Source organism: Amphibalanus amphitrite, unplaced genomic scaffold (genome assembly GCF_019059575.1).
Source record: "Amphibalanus amphitrite isolate SeventyFive unplaced genomic scaffold, NRLGWU_Aamphi_draft 000372F_arrow, whole genome shotgun sequence".
Lineage (NCBI taxonomy): Eukaryota > Metazoa > Arthropoda > Thecostraca > Balanomorpha > Balanidae > Amphibalanus > Amphibalanus amphitrite.
The window spans coordinates 482,674-494,716 of NW_024881866.1; the positions used below are offsets into that span (position 1 = coordinate 482,674).

The 12,043-nt window shown below is 51.3% G+C and overlaps 1 protein-coding gene across 2 annotated transcripts in view; it reads left to right on the forward strand.

Annotated features, from left to right (window-relative positions):
- LOC122389792 (prophage side tail fiber protein homolog StfR-like) overlaps positions 1 to 12,043 on the forward strand; it is a 108,838-nt gene that overhangs the window by 86,204 nt on the left and 10,591 nt on the right. For both annotated transcript variants that reach the window (XM_043382190.1, XM_043382191.1), the window contains exon 8: positions 10,684 to 10,823. In XM_043382190.1, the coding sequence (XP_043238125.1) occupies positions 10,684 to 10,823 (140 nt within the window). The remainder of the gene's footprint in view (positions 1 to 10,683; positions 10,824 to 12,043) is intronic.

The window sequence follows — 12,043 nt, forward strand, 5'->3', positions numbered from 1 at the left end:
CACCGCCGGGTACGTGAAAACACAGTCACCAGTCCACCGCCGGGTACGTGAAAACACAGTCACCAGTCCACCGCCGGGTGGGTACGTGAAAACACAGTCACCAGTCCACCGCCGGGACAGTCCCACTCGGCAGGGGGCCTTCAGTCCACCGCCCGGCACTGGCGGATCCAGACCTGCGTTTGGGGGGGGGGGGCAACTCATGCTAGGAACCAAACCTAGGGTACCCCCAAATCCTGTTTTTCATCGGATTTAGGCCACTTATTTTTCGTCGCAGCCCTGAAACGATATTTTTTTTTCAAAAAAAAAAAAATATTTCGAAATGGTAGCCCACCCGACCCGTGCCTTTATATTGCATTGAAAACACTTCAAATTGCTTTTGTCGACCAGTTAGCCCGCTCCGGGTCGGTGCTTGGCGCAGTCTTCGCGGGCTGGGACGTGTCGGTTGGAGCTTGGACCCCCCTGCCGTTCGGCCCCTGATCAAGCTAGAGCTCGCGGAAAAAAACAAGAGGCAACGTCACCCACGTTGCCCGTGGGTGACGAGAGGAGGCCGATGATACCCGATTTTAAGGTCTTTGGTCATTGGTTGACCTTCCAGGGCGGTGTTTCACGGTCGCGCTGCCAGCCGCTGCCAGCGCATTCCGCAAGCTAAGGTCAACCTTCGGTAGTGTTGTCGGTTAGGCTTGTTGATGTCTCCATGGAAACCAAAAGCGCCAACAGCGCTGGCAGCGGCTGGCAGCGTACCGTGAAACACCGCCCAGGTCAGGTCACAGACCTAAAAGACGGGAACATCAGTACCTGTCAGAACCTCCTAAATTAAGGCTGTAATAGTTTTTGTTTTGGTGCTGATCACAAAGTTTATGTTAGTTTGGATCATAGATGATGTCTTCATGCATTTAGGCCAGGTCGGGCCAGGTCAGGTCGGGCCAACCAGTAGGGGTACTTATGGGCGTCCGCATAGCAGGTGTCCACCACCACCGGCAGCTACGCAACATGATACGAAGGCATCAAAGCTACTTCGTTAATGTTCAAATGGTCGCTAAATACTAAATTCAAAATCAGCTAAACGAAACTATCATAGAAAGTAGAAACATGCTAAACTCGGAATAAAGCACCGAGGTCATCAAAGGTCAATGACCTGACTTGGCCCTAAGGTGACATTGACACCTACCACAATTGATGAGACCAAATCATTTCACATGTTTGAGCGTTTTAAACCACAAAAAAACTGCAAACGCGCGGATAATGTGAGCCGACATAAGCCGAATCGCGATTCCGGCCAAGCACGGTCTCAAACATGGCCAAACATAGTCTGGAGAAATACGCCACAGGTCAAAGGTCACTTGGGTCAGGGTCATGAAATTTTCAGACTTTGTCAACATGAGGGTAGGACTTAAGTTTCGTTGCGATCGGTTTCATCATCATGATAACTTGCACGATAACTTCACACGTCGATCGAGAGGTAAAGTATGCAATAAGACCTTCTTGAGTGAAGACATGACCGACACTTTTATCAAGCTCACAGACTTTTAATGATACGGTAGTTTCTCTCTTCCTACTACGCTACCTTCTCACATTAATTTTTCGTAAGTGTTTTGGGGCCAAAATACAGGTATGCTCAATGCTGGTCCCCCTTTCAGGCTTGGAGGCATGACCCCGCGGCCCCCTGGATCCGGCAGTGCACAGGGTTATTTTACCTCGCCAGGCCCATTGAAAACTAACTAGGCCGTTTTCAAACGGTCTGATATTTCAGGTCATGGTTTGCAAACGGCCGGTGTTTTCAGGCTGTTTCATATGGCCTGACTGTGCCAGGCACAACATTTTCATACGGCCTGTAACATATATTCAGACTTCAAAATCAACATCTGTCGTAGCATCAAATGCCGAGGTGGTGCACTCAAAAGCCGGGACTGCCCTTGGATGCCTTAACCCGCGCCCCACTGGGGTCTGCGTATAACACGCCCTACTGGGGGGGGGGGGGGGGGGGAGGCTCTTCATAGCCCCCCTCCTAACTCCGAAACTACTGGGCTGATCGTCAAAATTCAAACGGCGGCTAATAGCCCCGGAAGAACTGTCGAGCGAAACCTAATTTTATATGACGTCACAGGTCAGGTCAAAGTAAAAATTTTAGCATTTTGGCTTGTTCACATTTTGGGCTCTGGCCGCCGTCTTACAAGTCAGATCAGGCTCATTTTTGGTATACACACTCGTGAACAGATGCTCTAAATACGCTGAGGGTACCAAACTTGTACTTTGATTTTCAGGTCAGGGTCAGGTCATCACAGGTCACGGAAATATTATATCATGCGTCGGTCACGTGACACATGTTTTATGGTCCATTTAGGCCATAGATTTAGAATTTGATGTCGTCGGTGTCATTCGAGGTCATTTTGAGTCGAATTTAGCTTAGGTCAGGTCACTTTCAGGTAAAAAAAGGTCAAATTTTGAAGTTAAAATTTTTCAACAAAAAAGGTGTCTATTGGATGCAGTTTGAGCTCAGGAACACGATGGTGCTATTTATATTGGTGTATGATGTCAAATACGTACTGAAAAATTAATTTGAAAAATGAATAATTGTAAATTTTTTGCAAGTATGCGTATAACTTGTCCATTTTTGAAGATATTAAGCTAAAACTTGCTAGAGCTAGTCAGAAGCATGCGTTCTATCACATATCTTCCGTTTTTTCTCGAAAAGTCAAAAACTTTTTAAATTTTACTATATACAATTTTCGAAATTTTCAAAATTTTGAAAATCCGAGATAGCAGTTTGATAGCGCAGTCTATTCTTAGTCCTTTCATGCAAAGAAATTGGATCTAGCTTAAAAACAGCTCTTGGGAGCGATTGCCGTGGTTCAATGTTTTGCGTCGAAATCGGCCGAACATGACGTCACTCTAACGTCATTTCCGGCCGACCTATGGTAGCTACGAAGTTCATATTTTGACACAAGGTGTAAAATTGATGCAGCCGAAGGTACTGAAAGTTGGGCGTCGATACGTCAAGCGGTTTGGAAGTTATTACAGAAAAACGGGAGGGGGCTATGAATAGCCCCCCCCCCCAGTGGGGCGCGGGTTAAGGGCCCTAGTTTTAAGAAATAAGTGACCCGACTGAACCCTTAGAGATTGGCCTGAGCTCTGACCGAAATAAGTATTTTACCGTTATTCGCGGAAAGGGGCAAAAAGGTCCCTCATATGCTTCTTGTACAATAACGAAACAAAACAAGTTTTTCAACGCAAATTCAGTGAGTGTTCCTAAAAATTTGTTGCGCATATTACGTGAATGCAACATTGCCGGGTCATGTTAGGTCAGGCTGCCAGAGCAAGTTTGTTAACTTCATACTGAAATCGATAGGTAGGTTATTGAATAGCTGCCAAATCGCTACCAACTTAACAGCGAAAAGAAATTTCTAAAGGAACTTCCGTCGTCAATCCCCTTAATGACCAATCCCGGTGCATTTGGGGGGGGGGGGGCTAAGTTATATTGCCGCCCCGGTCGAGTTTCGAATGGGGGGGGGGGGGCTTTAGCCCCTGCCGCCCCCTGGATCCGCCAGTGCCGCCGGGTACGTGAAAACACAGTCACCAGTCCACCGCTGGGTACGTGAAAACACAGTCACCAGTCCACCGCCGAGTACGTGAAAACACAGTTACCAGTTCACCAACGGGTACGTGAAATTAGGCGACCATTTAGGCCAGTTTACGTTACGTTCTGGTGAAAGTCAGGTCAGATAAAAAAGGTCAAAATTTCCAAATTGCTATGGTTGCATACAAAGGGTAGGTAGGTATTCGTTGCAGCTCGTCACGGGGAAACCATGGGTGATCTTAGTTTTGCGCTAAGTGATGTAGAACGACTTAAATAGAGCTTAAAAATTTGACGTCATCAATTAAGAGTAGTTTTTCGCCATAAGTTTGTCAAAAAGAAACCGTCAATATGAAATTTGTCAGTTCAATGGATGAACTTGCTTTCTATAACATGTAATGCGTTTATTTCCATTTTATTAGAGGGGTATTTTATATAAAAAATAGTTTTAAGGGATCAAATTCTTTTTTTCTAAAAAAAACTTATAGCAGTTTTGAAGCACTGTTAATTCGACACCTTGTTTATTAGTTAATATCTTTATCTACAAAACTATAAGCGTGGCAGCCCTTCCCGCAGAATCTTGAAACATGACGTCAGTCGACGTTATTTATGGTCAGCGTATCATATAGCTTCTGTAAAAAATAGCCACATGGTGTTAAACTGATGGCCGGATGATTCTTTAAATTTGGGAACGATATGTACAGCCCTCTGCAAACTGCGTGGTAGGTATTCTTTTTTCGACAAAACCGAGAATAACGCGAATACTATGCTAACGGTCACTCGGAAATCGTAACAGCAAGACGCACGGGACTCCGCACCTTAGATTGGGCTTATTTTGGTATACATTTTCCAGCTAATTTGGCAACAACACACGAAAGTTTATATCTGCCCCCAAAACAAACTTTTGCATTTTGTTGCTGCACTAGGCGTATACTTCGATCAGTGATAGAACCAATCGAAGGAGTGGAGCATGGCACATCTTTATGCAATGAGATCCGACCGACTGATAACTTAGCCTTTGAGTTATTCTCGGTTTTGTCGAAAAAAGAATACCTACCACGCAGTCTGCAGAGGGCTACAGTCGTGTAAGTACAGGTTGATGGTCCTCTACTCTTTAGCCACCGGGTTCCTATGGCTCAGCATTGGCAGCAGCCGCCTGGTACCGGTAGGCTGTGCCGCATGACCCGAGAGTGAAGCGGCACAGTCTACCCACGCCGTTTGACATCGGCTCGGGTCGCCGGGTGGAGCGCTTTGTAGACCAGCTGTTGCGTCAGACCAGCGCTGGGGGGGGGGGGGGAGGGGCTCGTCTCAGTGGTTGGCGTGGGCTGGCGAGTGGTGTGGGGCGTGTTGGTGGACCATGGGGGCTGGTCGGGTGTGTGTGGTCACTTCCTGGACCTGCATTGCACATTTTGCGTCGCTTAACAATTGCATTCCTGTTTTTGATAAACACAATGCACGAAAGACCCAGCGAATATAATTTACTTTACTTGTGCATTGTGCAAAACGTGATTTGGCACGATATCGAGGCAACCATAGGTCTTGTGCCTATGCATGATATTTAGGCAATACGTATATGAAAACGGTAGACGGATACTGGATGTCAATTCGTATGCTAAATGTCGGCACGTATTAAATGAATGAATGAATTAATCAATCAGTCAAACAATCAATCGACATGCATAAAACCGTAACCACTAACAGCAATAACCATCCTAACTCGGAAAAGCAGCCGTAGCCATGATGAGGCTCGAACCGGGACTCCACGCTGTAAACTTTGCCTATGATCCATCATCATTCCACCAAGCTAGAGTGACCGGCACCCGAACCCACAAAAACATTAATTGACTTTGCCGCCGACCTCCCGGCCCCGCCGCCCGCCCGGCCAGACTTTGCCCCGGCCATAGCCACCACCCGGTGTATCTCAACGTAGGAGTGCTCGACTGTCAAACTGACCGGTAGTGAGGGGCCCGGTTCGAAACGCTTCGGATGCTGGATGTTTATTTCTCGTTGGGAGGCTTTGCGTTTAGTCCACTTTTCAGAAAGATCATTTGGTGACTGACCTGCTTTCTTTCTTTGCTGCAATTCATGAGGAGACCGTATGCACCCTTACCTGTCCTTCCGCACCCCACTTGGGAGATGGGTGGTTGCCCCCCTTGGGTTTTGTGAATATATCTAAAACGAATTTTTGGAGGGGGGATACGATCGGTTCTATGCGACAAGTGACCACAAACGCCCAGCCCCAGGTCCGCTCACTCCTTACCCATATCACCCCCTCCCCACAACACACTCCAGCCCGCCTCATCCACTGAGCCGAGCCATAACGAGCCTCAGCGCCCCGGGGCGCGACCTGTCAGCGAACACTGTTATTATATAATAACAATGATAATATATCAAATCCTTGAAACTCTATGAATGTCGTCTCGCAGATCCGGCAGTTTGGGCTTCAACGACTGGATGTTGAGGTGTCCAATTATTAGGTCTGGTCCAGTGTCGCCGTGGCGGCGCCAGCTCGCGCCGCCTCGATGTCCCCGACGCCTGGACGCGCCCCTGCCCCCGCGGCGCACGCAACCGCCGGCCCGCGTCCCCGCCGGTTCGCTGACAGGTCGCGCCCCGGGGCGCTGAGGCTCGTCATTACTCGGCTCGGTGGATGAGGCGGGCTGGAGTGTGGTGTGGGGCGGGGGTGATGTGGAGAGGGAGTGAGCGGACCTGGGGCTGGGCGTGTGTGGTCACTTGTCGCATAGAACCGATCGTATCCCCCCTCCAAAAATTCGTTTTAGATATATTCACAAAACCCATGGGGGGGGGGGGGCAACCACCCATCTCCCAAGTGGGGTGCGGAAGGACAGGTAAGGGTGCATACGGTCTCCTCATGAATTGCAGCAAAGATAGAAAGCAGGTCAGTCACCAAATGATCTTTCTGAAAAGTGGACTAAACGCAAAGCCTCCCAGCGAGAAATAAACATCCAGCATCCGACACGTTTCGAACCGGGCCCCTCACTACCGGTCAGTTTGACAGCCGAGCACTCCTACGCTGAGCTACACCGGATGATGGCTATGGTCGGGGCAAAGTCTGGCCGGGCGGGCGGCGGGGCCGGGAGGTCGGCGGCAAAGTCAATTAATGTTTTTTTGTGGGTTCGGGTGCCGGTCACTCTAGCTTGGTGGAATGATGATGGATCAAAGGCAAAATTTATAGCGTGGAATCCCGGTTCGAGCCTCCCCAGTAAACATGCCGACGTCGGCCCGACGTCGGCCGACGTCGGGGTGACGTCGGCAACTCGGCATCGGCATGCCGACGTCGGCCCGACGTCGGTCCAACCAGGTCCAACCTCGGCACGACGTCGGCTGGATGTCGGATATGCCCGCATGTTCCGACGTCCAGCCGAGGTCCAGCCGACGTCGGGCCGACGTCGGACCAAGGTCAATTGCTGAGGTCCAGCCGACGTCGGGCCGATAAAAATAATATAAAATACATGTTTCATGTTTCATAAAGAGCTTCTGTATTCAAAATATCCTCAGGAAACTCAAAGCTTCCTCCACGCCACAACCCCCTGATCCGGACTGGACGGGAAACTTTATCCCATTTGGGATTGCCCGTAAGCCGAGCTCGCCCGTAGCCGGGTGCGTTGAGTGCTTGGGGGCTGCTCGGCCTATCCTTTGGTCAGGCTCAGCCCCGGCAACTCACCAGGGCCGGGCCCAGTTCATATAGAAAGGCCAGTCGGCAAGTGTCACTTTGTCAAAGTGCCACTTATCAAAGGGAAACTTTGGGAAACGTTGGTGCAGGTGTGTAAGAGTGGCTATATGAATCCATGGTGGGGTCGCCCTTTCCAATAAGTGTCACGTAACAGCAATGGGACCAGGGACTCTATATGAACTGGACCCAGGGTGCTCGCCAAGAAGACCAATGTCTCCATCCTATGATCCTTCAGGCTCTGAAATGGTCTTGTCAGACCGAAAGGGCATAACCCAACAAAACAAACCGAATTCGTTAGCTGGCTGCGTGGTGTTGTGGTTAGCGCACTAACCTCGCGTTCGAATGACACAGTGTTCGAATCCCATCGCCGGCTGATGCTTTTGGCGTATTGTCCCAGTAAACATGCCGACGTCGGCGACTGAGGGGCTCGAATCCCGCCGCCGGTCGATATTTTTGGCGCGTTGTCCCAATATACATGCCGACGTCGGCCCCGTCGGTCCAACGACAAACGATCTCGTCAACCTCGGCAAACGATATCGGCCCGACGTCGGCTCGACGTCGGCTGGACTTCGGCTGGACGTCGGAACATGCGGGCATATACGACGTCCAGCCGATGTCGGGCCGAGGTTGAAGCGACGTTGGGCCGACGTCGGGCCGAGCCTCGGCCCGACGTCAGGCCGACGTCGGCATGTTTACTGGGTCATCAGGGCTCCGGCTGCTTTTCCGAGTTAGGATGTTTTGATTGCTATTAGTGATTACGGTTTTATACATGTCGATAGATTGTTTGATTGATTGATTGATTGATTCATTCATTTAATACGTGCCGACATTTAGCATACGAATTGACATCCAGTATCCATCTACCGTTTTCATAAACGTATTGCCTAAATATCATGCATAGGCACAAGACCTACTGTTGCCTCGATACCGTGCCAAATCACGTTTTGCACAATGCACAAGTAAAGTAAATCATATTCGCTGGGTCTTTCGTGCATTGTGCTTATCAAAAACAGGAATGCAGTTGTTAAGCGACGCAAAATGTGCAATGCAGGTCCAGGAAGTGACCACACACACCCGACCAGCCCCCATGGTCCACCAACGCGCCCCACACCACTCGCCAGCCCACGCCAACCACTGAGACGAGCCCCTTCCCCCCCGCGCTGGTCTGACGCAACAGCTGGTCTACAAAGCGCTCCACCCGGCGACCCGAGCCGATGTCAAACGGCGCGGGTAGACTGTGCCGCATAACTTTCGGGTCATTCGGCACAGCGTACCGGTACGGGGACCCGCAGTTGCTACTGTACAGCGACCCTGAGCAAATTGTCCCAGCACCCTCACAGGGAACAACGATAAGCTGTCAGAGGGCACGCACAGAAAACCTCAGCTGCTCTTGTACAGGGACCGGCAGTCGATAGCAATGTTGTCGGTTGTTACTGGACAGGACAGACGGCTATAGTTGGGGTTCGTGTACAGTAGCAACTGCGGGTCCCCGTACCAGGCGGCTGCTGCCAATGCTGAGCCATAGGAACCCGGTGGATAAAGAGTAGAGGACCATCAACCTGTACACGACTGTACGTACAATACCTACTTTAGAAGATAACGACGGAAGAAGAGAGGAGGGGGCATTTAGCCCCCGCTCCCTCCCCCCGCCCTCGGCGGGGCACGGGTTAACCCTCGCCCATGTAGGGGGGGGGGGGTTGGTGCAACCCCCCCTGAGGTTTTCTTAGCTACACGCCGAACCGTTTCAGATAGCCTGCTCAAATTTTCAGTACCCTTTGGGGCATCCTTTGCGCAACTTTTGGTAAAAAAAATTGTCAAGGTCATGTCATGTCACGGAGTTATGACGTCATAAAGGGAACAACCTCCGGCCAGATTTACGCTAAATTGGAGATTGCTTCACAATGGTATAAATGCCGACTGACCTGACACACTGATGGATTGTTTTAGAATCATAACTGGCTGATTTGACATTGGCACAATGTCCGTTGACCTTTTCAAGGTTACTAAAGGTCAAGGTCAGGTCAGTGACCTCGGTTGACCTGTAATGACTTCTTGCACTTGTATGCCTTTTCGGGGTATTTTGATGCCCTGAATTCGAATTTGCTATCCATTTCAGGCATCGTCAGTTGTTTCTTGTAGTTCATTTTGGGTCAGGGTCAGGTTAGTGACGTCACACGCCTGACGTGACCCAATGCACAAATGACCTTGCAGACTTTCGATGCTCCCAACGCATCATTTTTAGAGTTATGACATCGAAATACACACCAAACGATAGAGAATTGATCAAGGATCACGATAGTGAAGGTTTCAAGTCGATATCTCTTACCGTTTTTTTTTCGCAATCGGCGCGGAAATCTGAAAAAGTTAGATTTTTCCGAAAATTTGACCTTTGACCGGTCATAAGTAGGTCAAATGTTGACCTAGGACCAAAAAATATACCACCAATCGCGAGATCTCGTTGAGAGCAATCCGTTGGTCTTTTCCGCTAAGCTCTACGACGCTCCGTTTTCCAACGCCAGGGGGGGGGGGTCGCACCAACCCCCCCCTGCATGGGCGAAGGTGGCAAAACACCGTTTACGGGCGAAGGTTAACTCTATACTGGACTACGATTTGAAACACTTTTCCTTGGGTCTTCTCTCCGCAGTTTTCGTCATTGGCAGGTAAGAACGCGACTTCTTCGAGCGTAGCTCTGACTTATGTAATGAAAATAATTTTCCGCGATTGTTTCTGTTTTCCGATTAATTTCACGACGCTACACTAGACAGAGTCAAGTAACATTAAAAAATATCATATGACAGGTATTGCAGGTAAGTTAACCCGGCACCGCCTGAGCTATTTCCGTACCCACGATCACGGAGGGAGGGAGGGGGGGGGGGTCGGATTCGACCTCCCTGTTATCTCGAGAACCAATGGTTGTCATCGAGCTCCGCGAGGCGGCACCGAAAGCTCTCTACAAAACCTCTCTAAATTATGCCGACCTCGCTGACCTCTGCTGACCTCTGTTGACCTCGGCTGACCTGTGCTGATCTCTTGTGAACCTGTGCTGACCTGTATTGACCTCCTGTGGACCTGCCATGAGCTTTGTTGACATGTAACTCTGTTGGCTTTGTAGACCTGTCTAACTTTACCTAACCTCCACTGACATTGCTCAGTGCTCACCTCCTTGGCCATGGCCAGTGCAAGTGACCTGTACCTGTACCCGTGCAGACCTGAGCTGCCCCGCTGTGAGCTGCGCTGCTCTCTGTTGACCTGTGCGCCAGTGACCTGTACCTGTACCCGTGCAGACCTGAGCTGCCCCGTTGTGAGCTGCGCTGCTCTCTGTTGACCTGTGCGCCAGTGACCTGTACCTGTACGCGTGCAGACCTGAGCTGCCCCGCTGTGAGCTGCGCTGCTCTCTGTTGACCTGTGCCGACTCCTGCAGCTCAGCGGACGGCCGCCGGACCAGTCAGAGCGCTGTGTTCGGGGCCTCTCAGGCCGACCCGGGCCCCGGCGGTATATCGGCCAGCGTTACCACCACCGACGGCGCCGGACGCGCCGGCACCAACCGCGCCGGAACCAACGGTAAATAACCACCACCGACGGTAAATAACCGCCACCGACCGCGCCGGAATCGACGGTAAATAATCACCACCGACGGCGCCGGAACCGACGGTAAAAAAACACCACCGACGGTAAATAGCCGCCACCGACCGCGCCGGAACCGACGGTAAATAACCACCACCGACGGTAAATAACCACCACCGACGGTAAATAACCACCACCGACCGCGCCGGAACCGACGGTAAATAACCACCACCGACCGCGCCGGAACCGACGGTAAATAACCGCCACCGACCGCGCCGGAACCGACGGTAAATAACCGCCACCGACCGCGCCGGAACCGACGGTAAATAACCGCCACCGACCGCGCCGGAACCGACGGTAAAAAAACACCACCGACCGCGCCGGAACCGACGGAAAAAACCACCACCGACCGCGCCGGAACCGACGGTAAATAACCACCACCGACCGCGCCGGAACCGACGGTAAATAACCACCACCGACGGTAAATAACCACCACCGACGGTAAATAACCACCACCGACGGTAAATAACCACCACCGACGGTAAATAACCACCACCGACGGTAAATAACCACCACCGACCGCGCCGGAACCGACGGTAAATAACCACCACCGACCGCGCCGGAACCGACGGTAAATAACCGCCACCGACCGCGCCGGAACCGACGGTAAATAACCACCACCGACCGCGCCGGAACCGACGGTAAAAAAACCAACACCGAACGCCCCGGAACCGACGGTAAATAACCGCCACCGACTGCGCCGGAACCGACTGTAAATAACCATCACCGACCGCGCCGGAACCGACGGTAAATAACCGCCAGCGACCGCGCCGGAACCGACGGTAAAAAACCACCACCGACTGCGCCGGAACCGACGGTAAAAAACCACCAGCGACCGCGCCGGAACCGACGGTAAATAACCACCACCGACCGCGCCGGAACCGACGGTAAATAACCGCCACCGACCGCGCCGGAACCGACGGTAAATAACCACCACCGACCGCGCCGGAACCGACGGTAAAAAACCACCACCGACCGCGCCGGAACCGACGGTAAATAATCACCACCGACCGCGCCGGAACCGACGGTAAATAACCACCACCGACCGCGCCGGAACCGACGGTAAATAACCACCACCGACGGTAAATAACCACCACCGACCGCGCCGGAAACGACGGTAAATAACCACCACCGACCGCGCCGGAACCGACGGTAAA